The sequence below is a fragment of the Phragmites australis genome, chromosome 17 (genome assembly GCF_958298935.1).
Source record: "Phragmites australis chromosome 17, lpPhrAust1.1, whole genome shotgun sequence".
NCBI classification, from domain to species: Eukaryota; Viridiplantae; Streptophyta; class Magnoliopsida; order Poales; family Poaceae; genus Phragmites; species Phragmites australis.
In genome coordinates, this window is record NC_084937.1 from 26,687,614 (window position 1) to 26,710,052 (window position 22,439).

The 22,439-nt window shown below is 45.5% G+C and overlaps 3 protein-coding genes across 6 annotated transcripts; all 3 read right to left on the reverse strand.

Annotated features, from left to right (window-relative positions):
* Positions 1-993: 993 nt before the first annotated feature.
* On the reverse strand, positions 994-6,309 carry LOC133897132 (transcription factor RF2a-like). 2 transcript variants are annotated; one of them, XM_062337719.1, is made up of 5 exons: positions 6,179-6,309; positions 5,339-6,003; positions 4,314-4,446; positions 1,863-1,947; positions 994-1,722 (listed from the first exon to the last, which is right to left on the reverse strand). In XM_062337719.1, the coding sequence occupies exons 2-5, from the start codon at positions 5,896-5,898 to the stop codon at positions 1,388-1,390; spliced, it is 1,113 nt and encodes a 370-aa protein (XP_062193703.1). In that variant the 5' UTR covers positions 5,899-6,003; positions 6,179-6,309; the 3' UTR covers positions 994-1,387. The 2 variants fall into 2 exon arrangements, with proteins under 2 accessions (XP_062193703.1, XP_062193702.1); XM_062337718.1 differs by lacking the exon at positions 6,179-6,309 and having other exon boundaries at positions 5,339-6,172.
* Positions 6,310-8,928: 2,619 nt separating this feature from the next.
* On the reverse strand, positions 8,929-15,450 carry LOC133897131 (flowering time control protein FPA-like). Of its 3 annotated transcripts, XM_062337717.1 has the most exons (7): positions 15,011-15,450; positions 14,196-14,438; positions 14,014-14,091; positions 13,174-13,916; positions 12,530-13,088; positions 11,725-12,442; positions 8,929-9,273 (listed from the first exon to the last, which is right to left on the reverse strand). In XM_062337717.1, the coding sequence occupies exons 1-6, from the start codon at positions 15,341-15,343 to the stop codon at positions 11,744-11,746; spliced, it is 2,655 nt and encodes an 884-aa protein (XP_062193701.1). In that variant the 5' UTR covers positions 15,344-15,450; the 3' UTR covers positions 8,929-9,273; positions 11,725-11,743. The 3 variants fall into 3 exon arrangements, with proteins under 3 accessions (XP_062193701.1, XP_062193698.1, XP_062193700.1); XM_062337714.1 differs by having other exon boundaries at positions 11,725-13,088; positions 15,011-15,449; XM_062337716.1 differs by lacking the exon at positions 8,929-9,273 and adding an exon at positions 9,381-10,136 and having other exon boundaries at positions 11,725-13,088; positions 15,011-15,449.
* Positions 15,451-20,823: 5,373 nt separating this feature from the next.
* Positions 20,824-21,501, reverse strand: LOC133897033 (uncharacterized). The gene has a single exon (XM_062337624.1). It carries the CDS (start codon positions 21,499-21,501, stop codon positions 20,824-20,826), a length of 678 nt encoding a protein of 225 aa, XP_062193608.1.
* Positions 21,502-22,439: the final 938 nt, after the last annotated feature.

Consider the following 22,439-nt stretch of genomic DNA (forward strand, 5'->3'; position numbering starts at 1 on the left):
GCTGCTCATGATCTCTTCACGTACGTCGTTCGTTGCGGGTAGGCACGCGTGAGAAGCCCAGCAGCTCAAGCGCAGGATACAACAGTGAAGAGTGTGCAGAACTTGTGCTGCTCATGTACGTCTATTTGTGCTCGTCAAGTTTAGGCCAACTACGAGTCAAGATCGTGTCAAAGTCTAGTGCATGCTACTGCACGCGAAGAGCTAACTTTCTGGTGCCCATCTTGGCGAGTATTGGTGAATTTCTTGTTGTTTCTGTGTCGAACTAACTGTTACTTCATATGGCAGTTGTTCGTCTCTGGAACGAAGAGCTCTAGACCCATCAGTCAGTCAGAGTGACATATATTGCACCACTGCACATCAAGTGTTAAAAGGTCCACGGACCATATGTTAGATTTGGAGAATGATCACTGATTAGCTACGTTTCATTACAATGTCAGTGTTAATCAGGGCAATCAATCTCGATATATTACAGGAGACGTCTGGTTTGGTCGATGGGACGGGTGTTGAGAAACGATATATAACCATGCATCCGCACATCACCAGTCCACTCCAAGGTCCATGGAGAACGGTTGGTTTCGTTCGGTCACCGTCGCGACGAGCCATGTGTTCCAGACCGGGCAAACGTTTGGCTTCTCATCAAATCGTTCAAATGGCACGTTACAAGACGAGAGACAATCCAAGGCCACATGAGCGAACGTCTCGCAAGCTACACTGAAGCGTGACGACTCATGAAAGGCACCTTGGATAGAAATAAGCTAGTCTACTCAGGTCCGGTTCTGACATTTCAGTAGCCCAAAGCGAGATAAAAAATAAGATCTCATTATTAAATATAAATCGTTCAGATCTAATTTTTTCAGTTTATTTTTAAACCGATATACACCGTATACATATACATATAGGGTTTTTGAATTTTAGAAGCCCGGGGTGGTTGCACCGCTTGACCCCCTCCGGACCGGCCCTGAGTCTACTTCCCATGTAGAACGGTCAGCACGATTCCAAATCCAGCAGTGACTTCAGAGTTAAATAACAACACCACCAAAGGATACATATCTAGATGCAATACATCCTAGTGATGTGCTACCTGAGTGAGTACCTGACCAAAACGGAAGAATTCATCCGGCACTCTTAAGGATCCAACATTTTTTTTTACACTTAAACTAGCAAAGAGATACAAACAGACTCCATCCAGCAGATAAACATCTGTGACCCAGCAGAACTGAACCTATAAGTAACTGAGTTAACGATAAACCGAAGCTGAAGCCGAACTGAGCCTATATAGATAGGTAACTGAGTTAATGATAACTATACTTGCGCAGCAGCATCCCCAAAACAAGCGATCTCCACTCCTAACCACCACAGACACCAAACTTTTATCAGAGTCAGTAGCTCAACTGCCGCTGCTCCCTGACTTCCCATCACCCCACTGGCCCTGCATGCCCATCGGCCCTTTCATCTTGAACTCTCTTGCCGCCTGCTGGAGCTGCGGCGCCTGCAGCGGGTGCATTGGCTGCTGCTGGGGCTGAGAGTGGAGCTGCAGCTGCTGCAGCTGATGCGTCGCCATCATAGATTGCATCGCTTGGTTGTTGTGAAACATCTGCTGGTTACCTCCAAATGGGCGCGGCATGGTGCCAAAGTTCATCATCATCCCTCCACCACCATTGGCCACCTGTCCTGTTGCTACCTTCAGCCGCTGAACCTCAGCTTTCACAGTGTCGTTCAAAGCTGCACCAAGAAGCACAAAACATTAGTAATGAAATATTCATTCACAGCGGCATGCGTGGAAGAAGAGAACGTTGTAGCACCAAGAAGAGAAGGTTGGACAGGGTAAAATCTTTCAATCATAAGAGTTGAATGAATATTACCATCTTGTAAGTGGACTTGTTGCTCCATGGCCTGCAGACGTATCTTCAACTCACTATTCTCAGTTGTTAGCCCAGTGGTGTCTCTCTAACATGGCAACATAATGAGCAGAATAATTGTTAGTTATCTAAAGCAAATGCAAGGTAAATGAGCAGAATAACCGTTAAAACATATATAATCAAATTAGCATGGTGAAACACAAGTATCTGGCCTTCCGCAGTATTCTGCACATTAATTGGTAGACCCAGAAAGTAATAGTGATACAAATGAAAATTACTAAAATTAGGGACCTCATTTCACTAAAGCTTTAACATGTCAAAACTTATGTATGCTGGCATACTTTCTGTGCACAGCATAGTTTTGGTCTTTCGTTTAGGATGATATGACAAAGATTTAAACAGATCACTTTGTGACATAAGAAAGTATAGAGCATATCCTCTCTAACAGTATTTTCTTTCTGAATATTATCTCCACCTGGGGAACACCAACAGCACCTCCTACTACTTGGGTAAGCATGTGAATGGCATAACGACCTAACAAGTGAGTCACTTGTGGAAGAAGGTTGTCACTCACTCGCAACAAGTAACATCCTATTCCTTATACAATACTATCAACCCATTTCAAAACGAGCATGACATAGCATTACAGTGGAATTTGATCAATAGTTTCGCACCATAGGGAGATGAGAAAGTGCATCTTGTAGCATTGTTAGAGTATATTGGCATATCTCTGTATTTGGTAGTTTAGGATTTTAAATCCCATGATACATGCCTTATTTCTAGAAGCGAATTCTTGCCCTCCAAGCCTTGTACTCTATATAATCTGCTCTCGAGGCTCAAGCAATACATCCATCGCAATACACCAATTCCTCTAGTTTACATGGTATCAGGTCGGCACCATTCCTGAGTCGCCACCTCCAATGCTTCCGTGTGCCACCCCTGGGAGATGATCCAATCTCAACGATCTCTCCCGGGGGCTGCGCCACCCATAGCTAGGGTTCGCATCGCCGATCATGTTGATTCGCCGCCCTATAGAGTCCTTTTCCGATCTGTTGATTGGTTTTTCTCTCTTGCCAATCGTTTGATTGGCGTTTCTTTTTTGGTTTGCGTCGCCCACCGCCGTCCACCGTCCTCTCGCGCCTCTACTCCGACATCAGTGTCGACTCTTCTCCGACAAGCTCCTCATCCACGGCCGTGCGAGGGACAGCTATGCGCAGCGCCTCAAGGGGCGCCTTCACGTGCCGCTGCCCCGTCCGCATGCCTCCATGTCGGCTTGTCTAACTGTTCAGGATGTCCTCGGCATCGCCGGCACCACATGCATGGCACTGCCCTGTTCACATCATCTACAGCGCCCTCGCGCTCTCTACGACACTGTACAGTCCCAACACAGTCGCTGTAGCCTTTTTACAAGCATGATGCTTCCAAGTAATATAACATAACATGTGGTTGTACTGTGTTAAAACCACATGAATGTGATATTGTTTTGTACAATGCAAGGACATATCTCAATGCCACTTGTGTCTGCACAGTTGCACTAATATATCACATCTACCATTCTTGGAATGCCTTCCCTTTTATAAAGAAAGCAAATTTGCTCAACACCATTTTAATATTAAACAAGATCTCCAAAACAGAGACAGCATATGCACAAAACAACGACAGAGTATTGGATAGGCCAAAAGGCACTTAACAGATGGTTATACTTCAGCACAAATTTTTAAAACAGATCAGACCACTGGTTCGACCCAAAAAGAAACCGGCAGCTGGCCCAGTCTGATATGACGTATAAATCAGAAAGGAAAACAAACTGGCCAGTAATTATCATTTTATTAAAAATCAGGTGAAGTGCGATATTAGTGGGTCAAACCCCCGACCTCTTCTCCAAACCCCCAACTTGCCACCCAAGATACGCTTATTATGGTTACGACAAGGAAAAAAGCTAATACTTCTACTTGGATTAAAAACCATTCAAGGATGTCGAAGTCAAAATACTATTTCTGGTGCCCAAACAATGCTTGTCATGCATATGACAAGGCAACACATAGTACGGATTAAATGCCATTCATGTGGACTTCGGTCAAAATATTCCTAAAAAGCATGTGTTGATAAGAGCAGGACACGGACCCTGGGTTCCGGCGCGCGCGGCAGCAGGGAAGGGGAGCCAGGCTGCGTTGTATGGAAAAAATATTAAAGCATCTAACACTATTTTGAACCGTGGTTCAACTGCCAAACTGCCAGTCGGACCACCAAACTATGCATGTGAGTGGCTCAATGATCAGTCTGGTTTTTAAAACTATGCTTCTTCGACTATGGATTTAATTGTCGATCAGTTCCTAAACCTCAATGATCTCAGGAAGAACCCAAAGAGCTGGTTTAACACATATATGCCACGCAGATTGGTCTAACTTCAAACAAGTAAAATGCACAAGCGAGCTCCAGAGAAATAGTGCCTACCTGCAGCAATGCCAGCTGAGCTGACAATGTTGTTGCTTCTGTTTGCAGGGTTTGCACCTTGCGCTCAAGTTCAGAAATATAGCGCATTTTCCTTTCCTTTGATCTTGCAGCAGATTGTCTGTTAGCCCAAATCCTGTCAAACAATAGATACCAACAATCAATCAGCATAAGCATGCTGTCATATTCATGACATAAAATTCACTTTATCTTGGACAATAATGCATCCTAAAAGAAGGCAATGGAAGGACTCCGGAACTGAGGGAACAGATCCCACTTGCACTTTTTGAGTGTTTGGCCGCATACGATTTTTCTCTCTCTCTCACCTGCCCGCTGCCCATGACCTATCTTTCTTCTAATGTGGCCTACTCTATGAATCAAACCTTGAACAACTAACCATTTCCATTCTTCAATAGTTTCGTACTACATCACACGGTAAATTTTCCCTTAGCTAAAAATCTCTCAGAGAATTTTTTTCAGATGCAATCATTTCATATGAAATGATCAACAGATAATACAGTCATTCAAAGTAAACCTGGCAAACTGAACTGATTTGCGTGTAAAAACCCTACATAACTGCAGAAATTTCAAAAGAACGAACATAAAAAGCTCTGTGAGAAAGACATTTTCGCCCTCAATACTGTTTGTCTTTGCATCTAAGAATCAGATTCAAAGCTAAAGCTTACTGCGTAATTTTTCGCCTCACTCTCACCTGTCGATCTATCGATCTATGTTTCCTCTCACGCAACCTACTCTATGAAGCAAACCTGGAGCAACTACACAATTTCCATTCATTCATACTACATCACGCAGCAAACCTTCCCTTAGCTAAGAATCTCCCAATAGAAAATTTACAGATGCAACCATTTGATATGAGATGATTAACAAATAATACAGCCAATTTAAAATAAACCTGACCAAACCTGTTTAAAAAATAAACCTTGCCAACCGAAATAATTAGCATGTAAAAGCCTACATAACAGAAGAAATTTCACAAAAACAAACATATAACTCTGTGAGAAGCAGACCTTTTCGCCCTCTTCGGGTCGACAAGAGCAAGCTCAGCAAGCTTCGCCGCGGACACTGCCTTCTTAGCCTCTGCGGACGACATCCCATCCATGCCCGGCGCCCCAACCAGCTGTTCCGCGTTGATCGACATGGACTCGTCCATGGACTGGCTGTGCTGATGCCTTGGCCTAGGCGCGTGGCCCAGCCCGGTCTCCTCAGCCTCGCCAGCCGCGGCAGATGACGACTCGGCCTCGGCTTCCGACAACGCCCCGCACGATGAGTTCAGCTTGTCCACATCAAGGAACATGGAGAAGAGCTCCTCGTCGTTCTCGTCCGACAGCGACGGCCCATCGCCGGCGCCGGGGGCGCTGAGGTCGAGGTCGTCGGGGAGACTCAGGATCTCGGAGTGTGCGCGCCGGTGGCCCGTGTTCCGGGTAGGGAAGTCCGGCATGCGGCTGATGTCGTACTCCGGCGGCGGGGTCGACGAAGAGGGCGGCGCCCCCGCACGGCGCGAGGACTGCGGAGGCAAGCCGGAGGCGGAGCCGTCGTCTCCCGGCATCGGAGCCTTGTCCTTGTTCATCTTCTCGGCTCCAACAAGAGCAAATCTCCTCAAAGGCGCCGCCTTGGCGCCGTAGAAAGCATCAAGGAGCAGGCTTTACCCAAGATTAAGGTCAAGATTGAAACACTGACAGAAAAAATGGGGATTCGAACGCTGAGCGCAAGAACAGAAATGGGAGGAGGAATTCAGGAGAAATTCTTGGGCGAGGAAGATCTAGGAGACGATGGGTTGCAAGAAGACGAAACTGAGCAAGAGGGACAGGAAATGAGAGGAATTGAGAAGAAAGGATGGTTTTGTTTACCTGAGATTCGCGTGCTGTTCACGGTTCACCTCTGTCCCCCTGTTCCGTTTATCCCTTTGGCATTTTTTGCATGAGGTAGATACGATGGAATGCAGGGTATGCAACTAGACACATGAAAGGGATTTGCATCCAGTTTTTTTTTTTTTTTTTTTTTTTTGAGTCGTGCATCCAGTTTTACTTGGGAGAAAATGATAAAATAGAAAGGTTTGAGTCATTTATTTCTTGTGATTGAGGATATGCCAATATAATTATATAAAATTGAAGCCAACTGCGGGCCATTACATATGTTGGATTGCACACGAGGACGAGATAGAGTGATCTTTACCGGTTTTGCTCGATGGATACTTATAATCTTATAAATAAATATATTTAGTTATTTATATTCATTGTTTTAATCTAGCTCGACGGATACAAATATATAACTTTATCCTGCCCGAACTTTACTTCAAAATCTAGCCCACTTATCAATGTTATAAAATCATCTACGTACAAGTAATCAATCGCAATCTCAACTCTTAGCCATTAGATATGTTGGATTGCACACGAGGACGAGATAGAGTGATCTTTTCCGGTTTAGCTCGATGGATACTTATAATCTTATAAATAAATGTATTTGTTTATTCATATTTACTGTTTTAGTCTAGCTCGACGGATACAAATACATAACCTTATCCTGCCCGAGCTTCACTTCAAAACCTAGCCTACTTATCAATGTTACAAAATCATCTCCGTACAAGTAATCAATCACAATATCAACTCTTACATCTGCTCATTCGATTTTGATTCAGTCAAGTAAACAGAAACTCAGATCAGACTATCCAAACATATACAACAAACCAAACACTCTTCTTTTCAACAAATATAATTATACTCTGCTTGCCTCCATCAGTCTGCTTACACAAATACAGCTCTATAAAACCTTATCCAGGAAACTAAACACACATAAGGATCACCATATATAAGTGGGGAATGTTTGTTAACTTATTCTTTCAAAACTCATCTATATCCTCTTGTGTTCTTAATCCAATGGAACTTGTGCACTTGAGGTTTTTTTTTCCCCGAAGGGGAGGAATTATATCGATAGGTTAGCATAGTACATCCCCATTTTACAAAGATGACCCTGAGAAAAAGTAAAATTACAAAGCAACACATCTAGATCGTCTCCTCTGTTATTGTCATCTCCAGCTACTGGCACCGCCGAAGAGCGCCATCACTAGCCGAAGCCTCACATTCGATCGACGAGGGACTCCGAACCTTGGATTTGTCGCAAGATCCAACACCTCGGACCACATGTCGGGGTGCAACTAGAGGTTTGAAAGAGTACTGATCGTCACCTCACCGGAGTAGACAGAGGAGTAGAACTGGCGCCACCCATTTAGATCCCGAAGCCAATAGCCCAGTTGAGCCTTCCGCCCTTGCCAGCAACAACGCCGACAAGCCAAAAACAGAACCCACAAAAGGGGATGATGAAATCTCCCACCGATTCGCAGATATGTGGAGATAAACTAACCTCACATAAGCAGCACTAGAGATATTGTCAGTACCGTCATCGTCACCACTGGAGACCACATCAACATCGCCGTTGTCCTTGGATCTGCCATGGAGTACCAAAGTCTTCACTAATCCTTCAACAAATGAAGCACCACTACCCGTAGCACCAAAATTGGAGAAGAAAAGAAAGAAACAAAAGCACCCACCCGACCACATCAGCATGGGGCACCCTACTTCTACCCTAGCTAAAATCTAACCTAGAGGCAGGAGATCTACACCAATCGCGGGATTCACAGCTCCCCCACCCCTTCGGTGCCGAGGAGGCAACCGGAGGCGGGGGAATCTCGTTCGTTATAGTGTGCTATAATAACTGCAGAATGACAAGTCCGTTCATACCTTTTTAGTGGTAACAACATCAGTTTTGAGGCGATTAGTCATACCATATGTGCTATTTTTAGCAATTTGTTTGTTTGGGATGCATTAAGGTGTGTTTTGGTTCCCCGAATCTTCCCCATCTTAGCCTAATGTGTGCGTAAATTTTTTTTTAAAAAAAGCTCGTTTGGTTGTCTGCATCCAATGTTGCAGTCTAGCCCGACACGTGCAAATATACGGTCTCATGCTGACCCAGGAGTGAAGCCGCAGCCTGATCTGACGGATACAAACTCTGCATTTGCTTATGTGGGCTCACTTGTCAGTGTCACAAAATCATCTTCATATAAATAAACAATCACAATATCAACTCTTACATCTGCTCTTACGACCTTAAATTTAATCAACCAAACTGAAACTCAGCTCAACCTATCCAGATATGTACAACAAATTAAATATTCTTTCTTTCAACAAATTTAACTTTAGTCAGATTATTTATATCATACAGCACTACGAAGGCTCGTCCGGACACCAAACACCCTAATAGAAAGCTCCTTTTGCTGCCGGCAAACTTCCTTTTACGCAACCCCAAAAAGAAAAACTTCCTATAATAGAAAAGACACAGAAGACTTCTGCTACAGTGCTACTCCTAGTCGAGAAAAAAGCGGAGAACGCTGTTGCGGCCATTTCCGGTATCACTCACGACCAGACGCTGCCCTGTCACGCCCTCTGTTCGTGCAGACGTTATGACAGTTTGAGAGTGCGATGCCTCAAAGTCAACGAGACCTATGGAGCGATGCGCTGCTATGCGAATGCCTTCCACGATTCAACTGCGAACAGATTTCCCTTCGGTCGCAATCAGCAAACACTAGTAGCAAAAGTACAGATCATAGCATAACATAACATAATATAACACAAGACCAACAAGTAGGCCATACAAAACATACGGATACAAAATCCAGGCTGGAATACCTAGCTCAAAATACTTGGAAAAAAGATAAAAGATATGGTTCCTAATAAAGTCTGTCCAAAGCCGAACTGTGGATAACTACGCTTATTTTGTCCTTGTCCGGTAGGTAGCAAACTAGCAACTACATCCATATCGAGAAGCTAACGAGTAGCCACTGACACCTTGGGCCGCTTCCATTGTGCACTGCAGGAGAGGAGACCAAGCCGTCGAGTTGGGAATTCTTTTCTAGTTCTTTGGGGTCAGCCGAGCTGAGATTTGAGGGTACCTACACACAAACGCTTCTGTCAGGCATGATGCCGAAGAATCTGACTTGCAGACGAATAAAGTACGAAAGGAGTATTGAACACGCATAGTATTACGGTCATGAATTGCACTCGATTGCAGCAAACGCATCAAAAAGATTTCAACGAGACTCAGATTAATCCAACTCGTCAGTCACTTCTAAATCAGTATAAGTTTAGGAGCCAGTTGAGGCATAAACGTCAAGCGAGAAGTCGTTTTGCCCAGACACAAAAGATTGGAGCTAAAGACTAGCCATTTGGGTCAAGCAAGCGCACTCGGCCACACCACACAAGAGCAACACGGCCTAGAGCCGTATGATTCAGCCCAGCTTGACTTTGGACCGCAAAATTCCGACAGCGCAACTGGTATATCCTTGCTATTTGCATCGTCGGAAGCTTCCAGCGTTTAAGAGAACGAAAGCAAGTCATCGAGAAGGGTAAAGAAAACGAGAGTAAAAAAATCGAGACACGGAGTAGCATCAACTCGCCCATCCACGTGCTGACCTACGTAGCCAGCAAGAGATCGATGGCTTATATAGTTTATATATGGAAAACTTGTGTCCATGGCAATTTGATAACTCAGTAATCAATGGATCATGATACTGTAAAGTATCTCGATCTGCACATGTTGGGTCACAGAAGAGGCTAGAGGTCCATACCGGAGGACTAGTTTTCATGCGGTCGCTCACGAGCCCAGCTGACAAGGTTACGCGGCCTAGATAATGGGTTCTTTCCGTGCTTGCGCCACAAACGCTACCACACGCCTTTTCGAGGATGTCGTGGGGTCTCGTTGCTTCATGGCCTGCATGCCCAGTTGTTTTTGAGAATGTCTTCTGTTGTGTGGGTCCTGCAGTGACCTTTTTTCGCTCAATAACTTGATCCGTATTTTTTTTGTTTAGAGCTGTCGGTACGTATCTATGAGCATCACATAATCATCCTCAACATATATAATGCGCGATTAAATCTTGGAGAATCTATAAAAAGAAACCAATCATACTGACACGGACACCATACCATTGGCTAGGCTAGCCACTACGGAAACAATCCTACTGACAGTTTTACCGACTAAGGAAACATAACAGTAGAACGTCTAATCCTAGTAAAAAATTTGTGAGCGCACTCGGACCGGTCGGCAACCGAACGAAATCCATGGAACGAGCGAATAATCGACCACGTAAAAGAATGAGCTACAGTGAACCCAAAATACGTAACAAAATATATCGACTCGTGCATGCTAACTGGTTTTGTTTCATTAGGCCGTTGCTTCGATAGCTAATTACAGCAGAAGTATGCAATACGACCCCTGCTTTTCTCGTTATATACGAGTGCTGCTGGCTGCCAGCAAATGCCAATTCGCACGTAACGAGAAAGGGCATGATCGGTGGGATTGGAGAATCATGAGCATCGCTCAATGGATTAACAATAGCTGTCGCCGGGATACCGAGGTAAGTTCGACCAATGTCAAACTCAATGTTTGCCGTTTGGTTTGTGAGTGAAACATGTAACTCAATACCTTAACAGAATAAACGATGTGCCCCGATAAGGAGCTGTTGTGTAGTGATTGTTCTTTTTAAGTCAGCTCGGTTCAGACGGCCCATCCTACATGGAAAATGCGTGCTAAAGAGTTGCCCAGACGTTAGCAGGGTTCGCAAAGGGAAACGAAGCACCATGCTGTAGTATAACTCTCATCGTAGCATGAGAATTATGTATTCCCACTTTACCATGAGGACCAAAAACTGCGTGTTTCAAGCTGGTGAAGAATGCCTTTTCATTTCAATTTGTTTCGAAGTATCCCAGCTTCTCAAGTATAGATATCACAATGCCATTACATTAAAGATGTTCATACATTTATCAATTAAAGAGCTAATATCGCCTCAAGTAAGCTATGCAGTGTTTTAGCATGCATTTATCTACTGTTTTACTCTAATGCTGAAACACTCGGCCTATCAAGGAACTACAGACCAGATTTAGCAACTCAATCAAGAAAGTAAGCAGAAATCAACATATTATGCAAGTATCCTCGCAAAAAAGTGTTATGCAAGCAAATATTATTAAAAGCAAGTGCACACAAATGGCCTTACTTAACAAGGATAGAAATGTCTGGAATTGTTACCAAAAGTTGATCACTAGAAGTGATCTATACTCTTGGTTCAGTTTTCATTCATTTTACTTCAATTTCAGTGTGTTAGATGTGCCTTGTGTCTAATATTCTAAGCCAACTTAACACTATCTTGAGATGCCTAAAAATGGTCATTTCAGATAATTACTCTGCTGTTAACATTGTTTAAAACTAACTCTTTGCAGGAATTACAATTTGAACTTAACAAATGCATGGTACTGTTAGGATTAAGTTAACAATGATTAGTTGAACTTTGCACACTAACAGATAAGATATAACAAACAACATAAAATATTAGATGCAGAAGTGCACTTACCTGAAGCAATAACTTGGCCTCAAGGTTGATTTCCAGATCCACGTTGTATCTGAAGCAGTAGGCTTTGAGCTAATTGGAGGGTTGCCTGGTACTTCTTGCTTTTATCTGCCTCCTCGGGAGCTTGTGCAGCACCAGGAGCAAAATTTTGTTGCTGTTGCCCCTGAGAAGAGAAATCCTGACTTCCTCTATTAACATGCAATGGCATAGCATGCTGGAGCTGGGCCAAATTCCCCATCTGATTATTTGTTGGAGATGGTCCAGGGTTCACTTGGGGAACGAGAGGGGCTGGGATGTTAGCATTGCTAACCTGAAGGTTAGAATGGCCATAGTTGCTTTGGGACACATAATACTGCTCCGGCTGATAAAGTTGCTGGTTCGTCTGTGTAGGCAAACTGTGTCCACCTTGAGATGGCAACATAGCAGAACTGTGCGGTAGTGTAGGAATTGGAGGTGGTGGCGGTAAGTTCAAAGTAACTTCAGGGTTGTAAGCAGTATGTTGCGTTGAGTGCTCCTGAGCACCCACCATGTTCCCATAGCTTGTCAAATGAGCAGCTGAAGCTTGCCTGGTGAACTGCTGTCCTGGCTGCTGAAGATTAGCAACCTGACCAAAGGATGAATTCGAAGCCATTGCTTGATTTTCAGGTCTCCATACTTTAGAAAGCGTAGATGCATCATGCATCTGTGACGACACATGTCTGTCAGTGGAGTTCATAGGTACCTGACCAGTTACCAGAGCTGATGATTGCACACTTGGCATAAGTTTAGCTAAAGTAGCCATAATATCAGGCTTGAGTGAAGATTGTACTTGTGACCCTGCCGTTTGGTTGGTAGGAAAACCTGCAAGAGCTGGCTGAACTGCTTGGCCTTCATCCACCCGAGGCCTTCCAGATATTTGCCCCAAATGATGCATCGAATCCTCACGCAACAATCCTCGATAATCAGCGTCAAGACGGCGGTTGTCAATAGGAGAAATGATATTATACTTTCTTTGCAAAGTAGACACAGTTTCCCTTTCATCATAGTAAGGTTGTAGTTCTGGTCCTGTTAATTGTGGCCTCAGTGCTGCAGCAGCAGACATTTGTGGAAAGTGCAATAGCACACCATAAAGGCGCTCTGGACCATCAACTTGCAAAACATTTGTCAAGAAATCGGATGGCGGTACCAAAAATAAAGTAGCCCCTGCATCAAATTTCACAACCCCTGCCCGGTTTTTTGAGCCCAAGTAGCGCAAGAACTCAGTATAAGAAACAAAGTCATCTTCGCTATCTGGTAAGAAAAATACAATTTCAAACCCAGTAGCATCTGCATAATGCTTCGCCAGCATATCCAGTCCCGTCCTAGCAGAACAATTAATAACATCTGGTCTGCAAAATTAGTGGAATAAGTCAAGATCAACAACATGCATAATCAAATTTAAAAAATAATAACTGAGGTGATGTTTGGACTTACAGAGGTATGTCAACGCCCTTCCCTATAGACAAACAACGAGCTCGACAAACAGGAGATCCACCTTTCGCAATACTACCACGCCAGAAGTGCTCAAGGTATGATGTTCGATGCACTGTGCCCTTGACTCGAATAACAGGACTTGAGCTCCCCTCAGCATGCACAGAGCTGTCCTGATGACGGAAACCAACAGAATGGAGACCTGAACTACCCGCCCTTACATCATAAGGATCAGCACCAGCATCCAGCCTCATTCTTTTGGTTTCTCTTGGATCAAATAGTTCAGGTGGCTGAAGGATACCACCAGGAGTAGCTACACTACCATAATCGAAGTATCTTGATCTTCCTCCACTTGGCGGATCATACCCTTCCAAAGTACCACTGCCAAGACCAGGGCCATGACGACCATCATTGTAATACATCTCCGATCTAGGAAACCCAGCAAGCGGTGTTGGGTTATCCAATTTATTTGGTGCAAGCTCACTGTTGGAGAAAAGAATCTGAATTCTGTGATCATTGAAAAGGCGACCATCTAGATTCTTCTTAGCATTATAAGCTTCTGCAACGCTTGCAAACTCAACAAAAGCATACTGCCTTGATTGGAAAATTTTTATCTTCGTAACTACACCGTATGGTGCCATGGCTTGCTGAAGCGCTTCCTCATCAATAACTTTATATGAACCCGGAAAACCAACCCAGAGAACATTGGTTGGTTGTGCTTCTCGCATTCGTATTCCAGTGGAACCCTGGCATGCAAACAGAACATGATGGTAAGCAACATCGGCAGTTAAAAGAGGAAAACTAACAGTAGAACAGACACAAGTATATCTAGACACAGCATACCTTTGCAGGGCCAGCGCCTCTCTTTTCACCCGATGGCCCTGACACTCTACTATTGAAGTTGCTCGCCTCTGACCATTCCTATACAAATCAGTACAAATAAGTTGTAATAAGAAAAAATCATTCGTAAACTTGTAACAGAGAAATTACAACTCAGTAATCCATAAACGATAATTGATACACACCGCTCTACCCTTGGACCTCTGGAAATCAACACACAATTCCATGCCACCTAAAGTTTTTCCATTCAAGGATCTGTGTGCAGAAATTGCATCTTCGAGCTTCTCGAAATCAATGTATGCAGAAGTCTGATCCTGGGAGAATGCAACACCTTCAATTTTTCCAAACTTTTGGAACACTTCCTCTAGCTCCTCCTTTGAAACCGATGGGCTAATGCCACCAACCCACAGATTCCTAACAGCCCTGGCCTGTAAAAAACCAATCAACAAACAAAATCCATAAGAAGGCAGGTACTCATTTCCAGTTCCAGCAAAACAATGGAGATAGATTGTCCTCACTCAATCCTGCATTACAATGAAACACCTATAAAAACACTAACTACAAGTCTGCAACTGACAATAAACCATGCCATACAGGCTAGGCACTGAATCTTCATTGCAAGTTATAGTATGACTAACATGAAACGGCATCATCGTGCATAGATCATCGCACAACACAGCCAAAGTAGCACTACTGCGTAAGCAATTGCACCCAAGAGAGAACATCTAATGCAAAACAAGGACATAATCAGCACGATTGCAAATAGATCAGCACAGCATACGGCCAGTATCCCCGACCAACACCGCCTGCATAGCATACATCAGCAGCTCCAGATTGCAGATCAATCCCGCTTATGTGACAAAATCATAAAATACACGGACTTAAACCCTAGCTACCGCAAAAATAAAAACGCGTAAGCACCAACCGCAGCAAAATCAAAGGGGAAAATCTAGGGTGGGAGGGAGTAGATCCCGCCGGGGGCAGGGGCAAGATAAATTACCGGCCGCGCGAACTCGGTGCGCATGGCGGCGCCCTTGACCTTGGCGCCCCGCGTCGCCTCGACTGCGGCGCGGGCCTCCGCTGGGGAGCGGAAGAGGACGAAGGCGTAGCTACGGGATCCCGCGCGGGCGAGGGCGCAGTCGAGCGCGCCGTGCGGGGCGAACAGAACCATCACGTCGCCCTCGCTCACCTGCGAGGGCAGGTTGCCCACCCAGAGCGTGTTCGTCTCCGGGGTCCCTGACGCGGCGCTGCCCCCGCCGCCGCCGGCGTCCTTCGGAGGGGAGGCGGAGGCGGGCGCCTCGGGGGACCCCGCGGACGGCGGCTCCGACGACATCGTCGGTGCGGAGGGAGAGGGCGGGATCGCGGGAACCCTAGCGAGGATGGGGAATTTTGGGTTCGTTTTTTTTTTTTCTCACGCGAGCAAGAGGGGTCGAGGCGCTGGGTTGGGTCCGTACTTATGATGGGTTCGGGTTCGGACGGTGGTGTCCGAGTTCGACCATGGTTCAGGCTTCCAGACATGGGCGATGGCTGACGAGCAAAGCGAGGTAGGATACGTCATCCTTTTTTATATAGTTTTGCTTGAACTCTACTGACATCTTGCAAATCTCTCACTCAACAAAAAATTAAAATAAATTGAGGTTAGGGGTGTGAGATTTAGAGTTAGGGATTGAGGATTTAGTGTTTGAGGTTGGGATTTATCTGACTCTAACTTGTTTAGAGGGACACGCAAAGGTAAGTTGGTCTAACGACGTGCGAAGCGACATGGGTGCCACTGGATGCAGTGGTGGAGAGGGTCGGAGCGGGGGTGTCTAATCTCTTACAAGCTAGCTAGTGGTGGCCGGTGGTGGTGGATTCGAGAGCCACTGAAGATGGAGGAGGAGGAGGGCGGGCAAGCCTAGTGAGCCTCACTCGAGTTGTCTCCTCGACAGAGTTGAAGAAGAACGGAGCGTGCTGGCATACAGGAGGGAGGAGGAACATCGGTGGAGCCACGTCGGCGCCAGGGTTAGGCAATGTTGGGGCGGCGTTGATTGGGCATCAATGGCACATCGAGGTCAAGTAATGCTGGGTGAAGACGAAGAGAGAGGGGGTGTGGTGAGGATAAGGTTAGGAAGGAAGGATCTAGATAGTTGGATCTAGAAAAAGTGACTGAGATAATACAAGATCTCAGGCAATAGAGATGGACTCTAACGATTATTATTATTATTATTATTATTATTATTATTATTATTATTATTATATCTATAAGAGATATACAATGATCCCTCATATCTTACTCGATCCACTACCAACTGTAACCACCACGGAGAAAGATATAGAGACAAAATACAAGAAAGGTTTCCTAGGTATTCGGAAAATCTTTTGTTTGGAAGGATTAAGCCCGGAGGAGTTCGGGGAGGATACGTCTGAATTACCCTAACTATAAAAAGAGGAGAGGAGGTATGTCCAAAATAAGTCTTTCTATGAGCACAAGCCTCATAACAACTCGTGCTTTCAGATCTACTAAGCCGCGATAGCCCATATCAAGACTAGTCAGGTAGAACCATCAACACATCAAAGATCCATGATAGAAGCAACCATCATCCGATTAGGGCTTTAGCAGTAGAAACATGGAAAAATCCGCCTGGTTTTTTAGGACTAGATGTGCACACACCTCCTGTTGTAAACTCCGATCATGAGATTAATCAAGGCAAGATAAGACATAGGGTTGTTATCCACTCGGAGGTCCGAACCTGTATAAAAAATTATGTTCCTCTTTATGATATTATTCTACGACCACGCATGTATCCCTATATATACATTACCAATAATAGTCAGTCATGTATGATTCCTCGATAGACTTTTTTTTAAAAAAAAATTGTGCATCGTTCGACGTGGACAAATGAATGACCTAGATGGTTTATAGAGTAGTGATAGGAATCAATAATATGCTGGCAGCACGAGATAGGATGAGCACAGTGTTACTCAGAGTTGAAGGTTAGGCGAGGTACTACTAGTGAGAGTTCTTGAAGAGAGAGCGGGAGGACTAAGAAGAAAAAGAGTATATACAATGAAAACCAGCTAAAAGTTGGAAACTTAAAAACTCTATAAAAATATACGTAGAAGCTCTATTATTTTAAAAAATAACATCTGATGTCATATTACGGTTCCGCATAATAATTCAAGACAAAACTCGAACCGTTTGCGAGATAAAAAATGGCAAATTTAGGGTTTAGATGCAATTTTTGTCCTTCGTACATTTGTGTCCGACATTTGTCCATTTGGTCTTGAATTTTTGTGTGGAGCCATAATATGACATTAACTATGGGTGATAAAAATTTCAAAACTTCTACATATATTTGTTAACGAAGTTTTCAACTTTTAGCCGATTTTCACCGTATATGCGCCAAGAAGAAACGCCAGGGATAGTTGGACGGCACCGGATAGGATATTTAAGTGTAATCGGCATCCGCTGGGAAGATGTTACACGATATATACTTCTTTGTCTTCATCTCTCATTTTATGTTAACCTTTTCTCTCTCTTTCTCCACTAGTGTTGTTTGTTGACCCTCGAATTGCTCGTGAAGCGTGTCTCTGTTTGCATCCATGCGTACGCCCATAGCTGTCATCTAGCGTGTCTGGCATTGATGTTGAGGCGATGCATGGACTTGCGGAAAAGGCATCAAGCCTTGATGTCATATGCATCACGGTCACTGTGGTTTGATTACAATAACACCATTGCTCAGATTCATCCTGTTAGGTAATAGGTAGCATGGAACTAAACACATCAAAGTTCTGAGCCATGTTAGGGCATATTTGTTTCAGCTAGAGATTCTGAAAAGCAGCTTATAAAAGCTGGATTGTGAAAAGCTTTTAGACTGTAGATTCTAAAAAAATTTAATAGACAGTTTAGTAAAATAGACTTTCACAATCTATCAAAAGCTGAGAAAAACTAGCTTCTCAGATTCTCACAATCCAACCAACAGATTTTAAAAAGCTATAACCAAAAGCTACTTGTTTGTTTCAGCTTCGGATTATAAAAGCTGAAAGCCAGAATCCGAAGCTGAAACAAACAGGGCCTTAAAGAATTTTGGTCATCCCTGCACATCAGAAGTAGGAACACAGTGGACATGTACTGTATGACCCGCGTTGCCGGGATCTCCTGTGCCTCTTGTATCAGTCCCTGGATTACGTAGCTGATACGCACAGTACAACAGTTGTAGTATCACAGTCAAACTTCGTACAATACATTAACGTATAGTGTACTTTAAGTTACAAACCATATTGTCTCTTACAAATATGGCCTAGCGGCCTTCATGAAAAGCACAGCGGAAAAAGGACCCAAGCCATAAGCAACGAGGGTGCGAACACGACGCTTAGACTACTCTTCGTCTCCGGCTTCGCCCCCGGCAAAGCCGGCATTATCTTCTTCATCTGAATGACAGCAAGAGTGAGTACAAAAGGTACTCAGCAAGCCCTATACTACTTTCAAGAGTTTCATAGATGCATAATGAAGTATTTCAAGGATAAAGCTTTACGGAATAGTTTTAGCGTAAAGCAATCTATGCAGGTATTAGTTGTATCATCAATGATTATCTTTAAAACTGTTTTAATAGTTCAAAACCAGTAAAAAGCTTTATCTGGGGGTTTTCGGTCCTGGGAGGGGCTATACCTCACTCCGCAGTCTCTTTTATCACAACTGGTGTACCTCTAGTATCACACAGCTTCTGGCGGAATCGAGCCAGGAACATTAACATACGGACATCTAGTCCACACACTCACTCATCAAGACACACGCACCCTGAGTCTAGTCAACGCGATTGCTGCTTTCGCATGTCCATGACCGTGGACACGGCTATTCGAATAGTTTTACACTCTGCAGAGGTTGTACAGCTTTACCCATACGATATGCTCAGCCTCCAACCGTTGCAAGCGGAGGAGCGAATCATACCGAGACTCTCCAAACACCTTTCCTGCCGGGCTTTTCCATGAGACACGCCCAAGTACCAGAGCTGCATGCTTCCGAAGGCCAGCATCCCTTTTTAAGCCTTGGCCGGTACTAGAAACCTCCAAGCATGCGGGACAGGATAGTACTTGCCTGCTCGTTGCTCTCAGCCTCCTGGTATGATGTCCGACCCAGTCCAGTGAAAGGAAAGTCAAGTCCTGCCCATACAGGACGCATGGTTGTACGTAGTGGCTAGGCTAGACGGGCCGCAATGACTCGGTCCTTAAGCGGCCGGGGTGGGCATCTCCCAGCACGAGTATTCCCACAATACCACATGCCCCCAAGAGCATCCCTTCCCACAGAGGACTACTCTACCTGCCCCCGCCAAAACAGTTTTCACCCATTTTTACACACCACCCACCATATCCCACACACCGACAAGGATCTCACATCTATCACGAAATTCACATCCATCAAGGATTCATGGTATATGACTTGTCATTGGATAATGATAATTTATCATCTCCGAGGAGATGCAGTTTAAAAGCGACATCTCCGAGGAGATGTATTCAATCCTAAGCATGCTAGATATCAAGGTGTCGTCTATTGTTAATATATGTAACAACAGGTATTCCTAGGGTGATATGTGTTCTGGATGATGACATGTATGGCATGACAGTGTTGATAGGGTTAACTACTACAAGTAGTTTGAAAGAAAATGTAATATATAGCACATGCGATAATAAGTTCGATTTTAGTTGATCATATATATTATTCGAAAACATAGGTTCAATATGATCAAGGAAAATAGGACTTGCCTTCTCCGGAGTTCTCCTCTTGATTTTGGTCAAAGTCAGGATCCTCCTCAGCCCGAATAATCCCAGCACAGATCTCGCAAAACAAATGTCCTTGTTCTTGCTCTTGCTCCTCTGTAATTCACAACTACTATCAATACGGCTAAACTAAAGAAAAACCGATCAACACCCATTGAAAAGCCAAACAAGTCTTAACGAACACCACGAGATGACCAATGAGTAGATCTTGATTTTTGATGAATTTCGGCGAAAGAATCGCCGAAATCGGAGCCAGAACGGAGAAGTTACGTTTCTGAGAATATTTAAATCTAAAAAAATATGAAAATACACTATTCATGGGTAGGGCCCACCGAACAGTGAAAGGGGCCCATATGAACAGTGACCAGGTGGGGCCCACTTGGGCTCCACCTGGGCCTGGATGGGTCGGGCCTGGATCTACAGTAATGGGCTTGCACAGTGCGGCCTACAGAGTATTTGGGCTGGCTGCTAAATGGGCTACTGGAGCTGGGCCGGCCTGCTGAGGCCTGGCCCGCTGGCGGTTGGCTGCTTGGGCCGAGCTAGCGATGCACGGGCCGAGACGGCCGTTGGGCCGAGCCGAGGCCGGTCTGGCCAAGCCAGGCCATGGCCCGTTGGCCAGTTTGGTGGGCGCGCGTGCCTACGTGAGTGGACGGTGGAGAGGGAGAAGTTTGGCCGGCGGCGAGCAATCTTGCGGCGGTGCGCACCAGAGAGCTCACCGGAAAAGTGTTTCGGCCAAAGCTTCACGACGACGAAGGCACGCCGGCCAACCTTGAGAACTGACGGACTCGGCAGGGGGCACCTCGACGGCAGCCGGTGGCGGAAACGATGCCAGTTCATCGCCGGAGGGGGAACAAGACGCGGAGAGAAACGGGTGGCACCTCCCCTGTACGGGAAAGGGGCCAACCTGCAAGAAAAAGAGGCATGGAGCCTCTTTAACACACGGCACGATGGCCGGTGACCACACTACTCATACGCACGCGCCGGCGGCGACCAGACGCGGTGGCGGAACCACAAACGCGTCGGCGTGCAGCTATCAGCCAAATTGGCGCATGGGGTGGCCTACTTAGCTAGCCTAGGGACTCTAGGGAGGCTAGGGGGCTCACCAGTGAGGTCGGACGGCGGCAAGCGGCGGCTGCGGTCGACGGTGGGGACGACGAATGACGGCGGCTCGGGCTTCACGCGAAGGCAGCTCCCGTCGAGCTTTCCGGGCCAACGGATGGTGGCACACGGGCAGCGTCGGCTTAAGGTCCTCCTCGGCAGCTCATCGGCGATGGCGTATGGTCGACGGCGAGCAGTGGCGAGGCGAGAAACGGGGCGGCGGTGGCGGATGTGGTGAAAGGGATAAGGAGGGAGCGCTGGCCTACTATTTATAGCTGGGAGGGGAGGCGGCACTAAGGCGAGGGCGAGGGACATGTGAGCGGGCGCGGGGGTCCACCGCGGGTCGACGGCGAGCAGTGGCGTGCAGCGAGGCACGCGACGCGGTGGCGGTGGCCTGTGGTCGGCCGACGCGCGGCAGGCTACCGCCAGCACGCGTACTGCGGCGCCAGCGCAGTGGCCGGGGCAGGGGCAGAGAGAAGGGAGAGGCATGGGCTCGGGGCGGAGCTGTCCCGCGAAGAGCGGCGGCCGGCGACGTGGCCTGCAGCGTTGGCGGGGAGAGAAGGGAGAGAGAAGAGAGAAGAGGGGCGTGCGGCGATGGTCGACGCGCGGCAGCGGGGTCGGCATCAGAGAAGGCGGCATGGCCAGAGGAGCCTTCGGCTGGGCGCGCGCGAAGCTGGGCCATGAGACGGCCCAGGTGCGCGGGAGGGGAGGAGGGCGGTCGGGTGGGTCGCGGGAGCCGGCATGGGCCGCACCCAAAGGAAAGAGGGAAAGAGGCCGGTTTAGGCTGTGGAAAGAAAGAAAAGAGAATCGGCCCACTGAGAATTTGGAGGAGAAAAAGAAAGAGAGAAAAAGAGAAAGAGAATCAAACATATCTTTGGAATAATTCAATTTGGAAATTTGAATTTGGAACTTGACTTTAGATTAAGATCAACTTCAATTATTTATTTGGAGTTGATTTAATCTGGATCTCTGAGCTTGGAGATAATTTGATTTAAGCTGATCAAAGTCTAAGAGTAGGTTTGAATTGAGAGACATTTAATTCAAACCTCCACACAAAGAATCATAAAATCCAATAATGCATGACAGTCAACCTAATGCAGTGATCATGCTAGAATTTGCACTGGTAAACTTTGGAACAACTAGTCAACTCAATACCTCCAACATGTATGAAGGTGTATGCACTGGCATACATACACATCCCTGTACATGTACTAGCTTACTTAATTATCCTTAAAAAGTTTTAATTTGGAGCTAATTATGTAATTATACAACATGCTAAACACAGGGTGTTACATGTACGTATGGAACACGTAGGATAACATGAACTATTAAGGAGAATTAGAACTACCTATATAAAACGAACGGAGTGTGTCCTCCACTCTAAAAGGAAAAACTGTGCCATTCAATCTAGAAAATAAAATGTGTATCGCCCGATTTTGAAACCTACTTTGTATCTTGGTAATTTCTACTATTTAAAAAGAAGTTAGAACCCCCGATGTCCGTTTTACCATCCACTCACTCTTCGCTGCGTTCTCCATCCATTTTGTTACGAAGCAGGTGATCAAATATAACCGACA

What these genes read in the sequence shown, in the direction of transcription:
- LOC133897132 (XM_062337719.1), bottom strand. Translation starts at nt 5,898, where the DNA reads ATGAACAAGGACAAGGCTCCGATGCCGGGAGACGACGGCTCCGCCTCC. An exon ending in CTCAGCTGGCATTGCTGCAG is followed by an intron (nt 1,948 to 4,313) that starts GTAGGCACTATT and finishes TTGCCATGTTAG; the next exon opens with AGAGACACCACTGGGCTAAC. An exon ending in ACAAGTCCACTTACAAGATG is followed by an intron (nt 1,723 to 1,862) that starts GTAATATTCATT and finishes TTCTTGGTGCAG; the next exon opens with CTTTGAACGACACTGTGAAA.
- LOC133897131 (XM_062337714.1), bottom strand. Translation starts at nt 15,343, where the DNA reads ATGTCGTCGGAGCCGCCGTCCGCGGGGTCCCCCGAGGCGCCCGCCTCC. An exon ending in AGAGGTCCAAGGGTAGAGCG is followed by an intron (nt 14,092 to 14,195) that starts GTGTGTATCAAT and finishes TGATTTGTATAG; the next exon opens with GAATGGTCAGAGGCGAGCAA. An exon ending in AAGGGCGTTGACATACCTCT is followed by an intron (nt 13,089 to 13,173) that starts GTAAGTCCAAAC and finishes CTAATTTTGCAG; the next exon opens with ACCAGATGTTATTAATTGTT.
- LOC133897033 (XM_062337624.1), bottom strand. Translation starts at nt 21,501, where the DNA reads ATGCCGCCTTCTCTGATGCCGACCCCGCTGCCGCGCGTCGACCATCGC.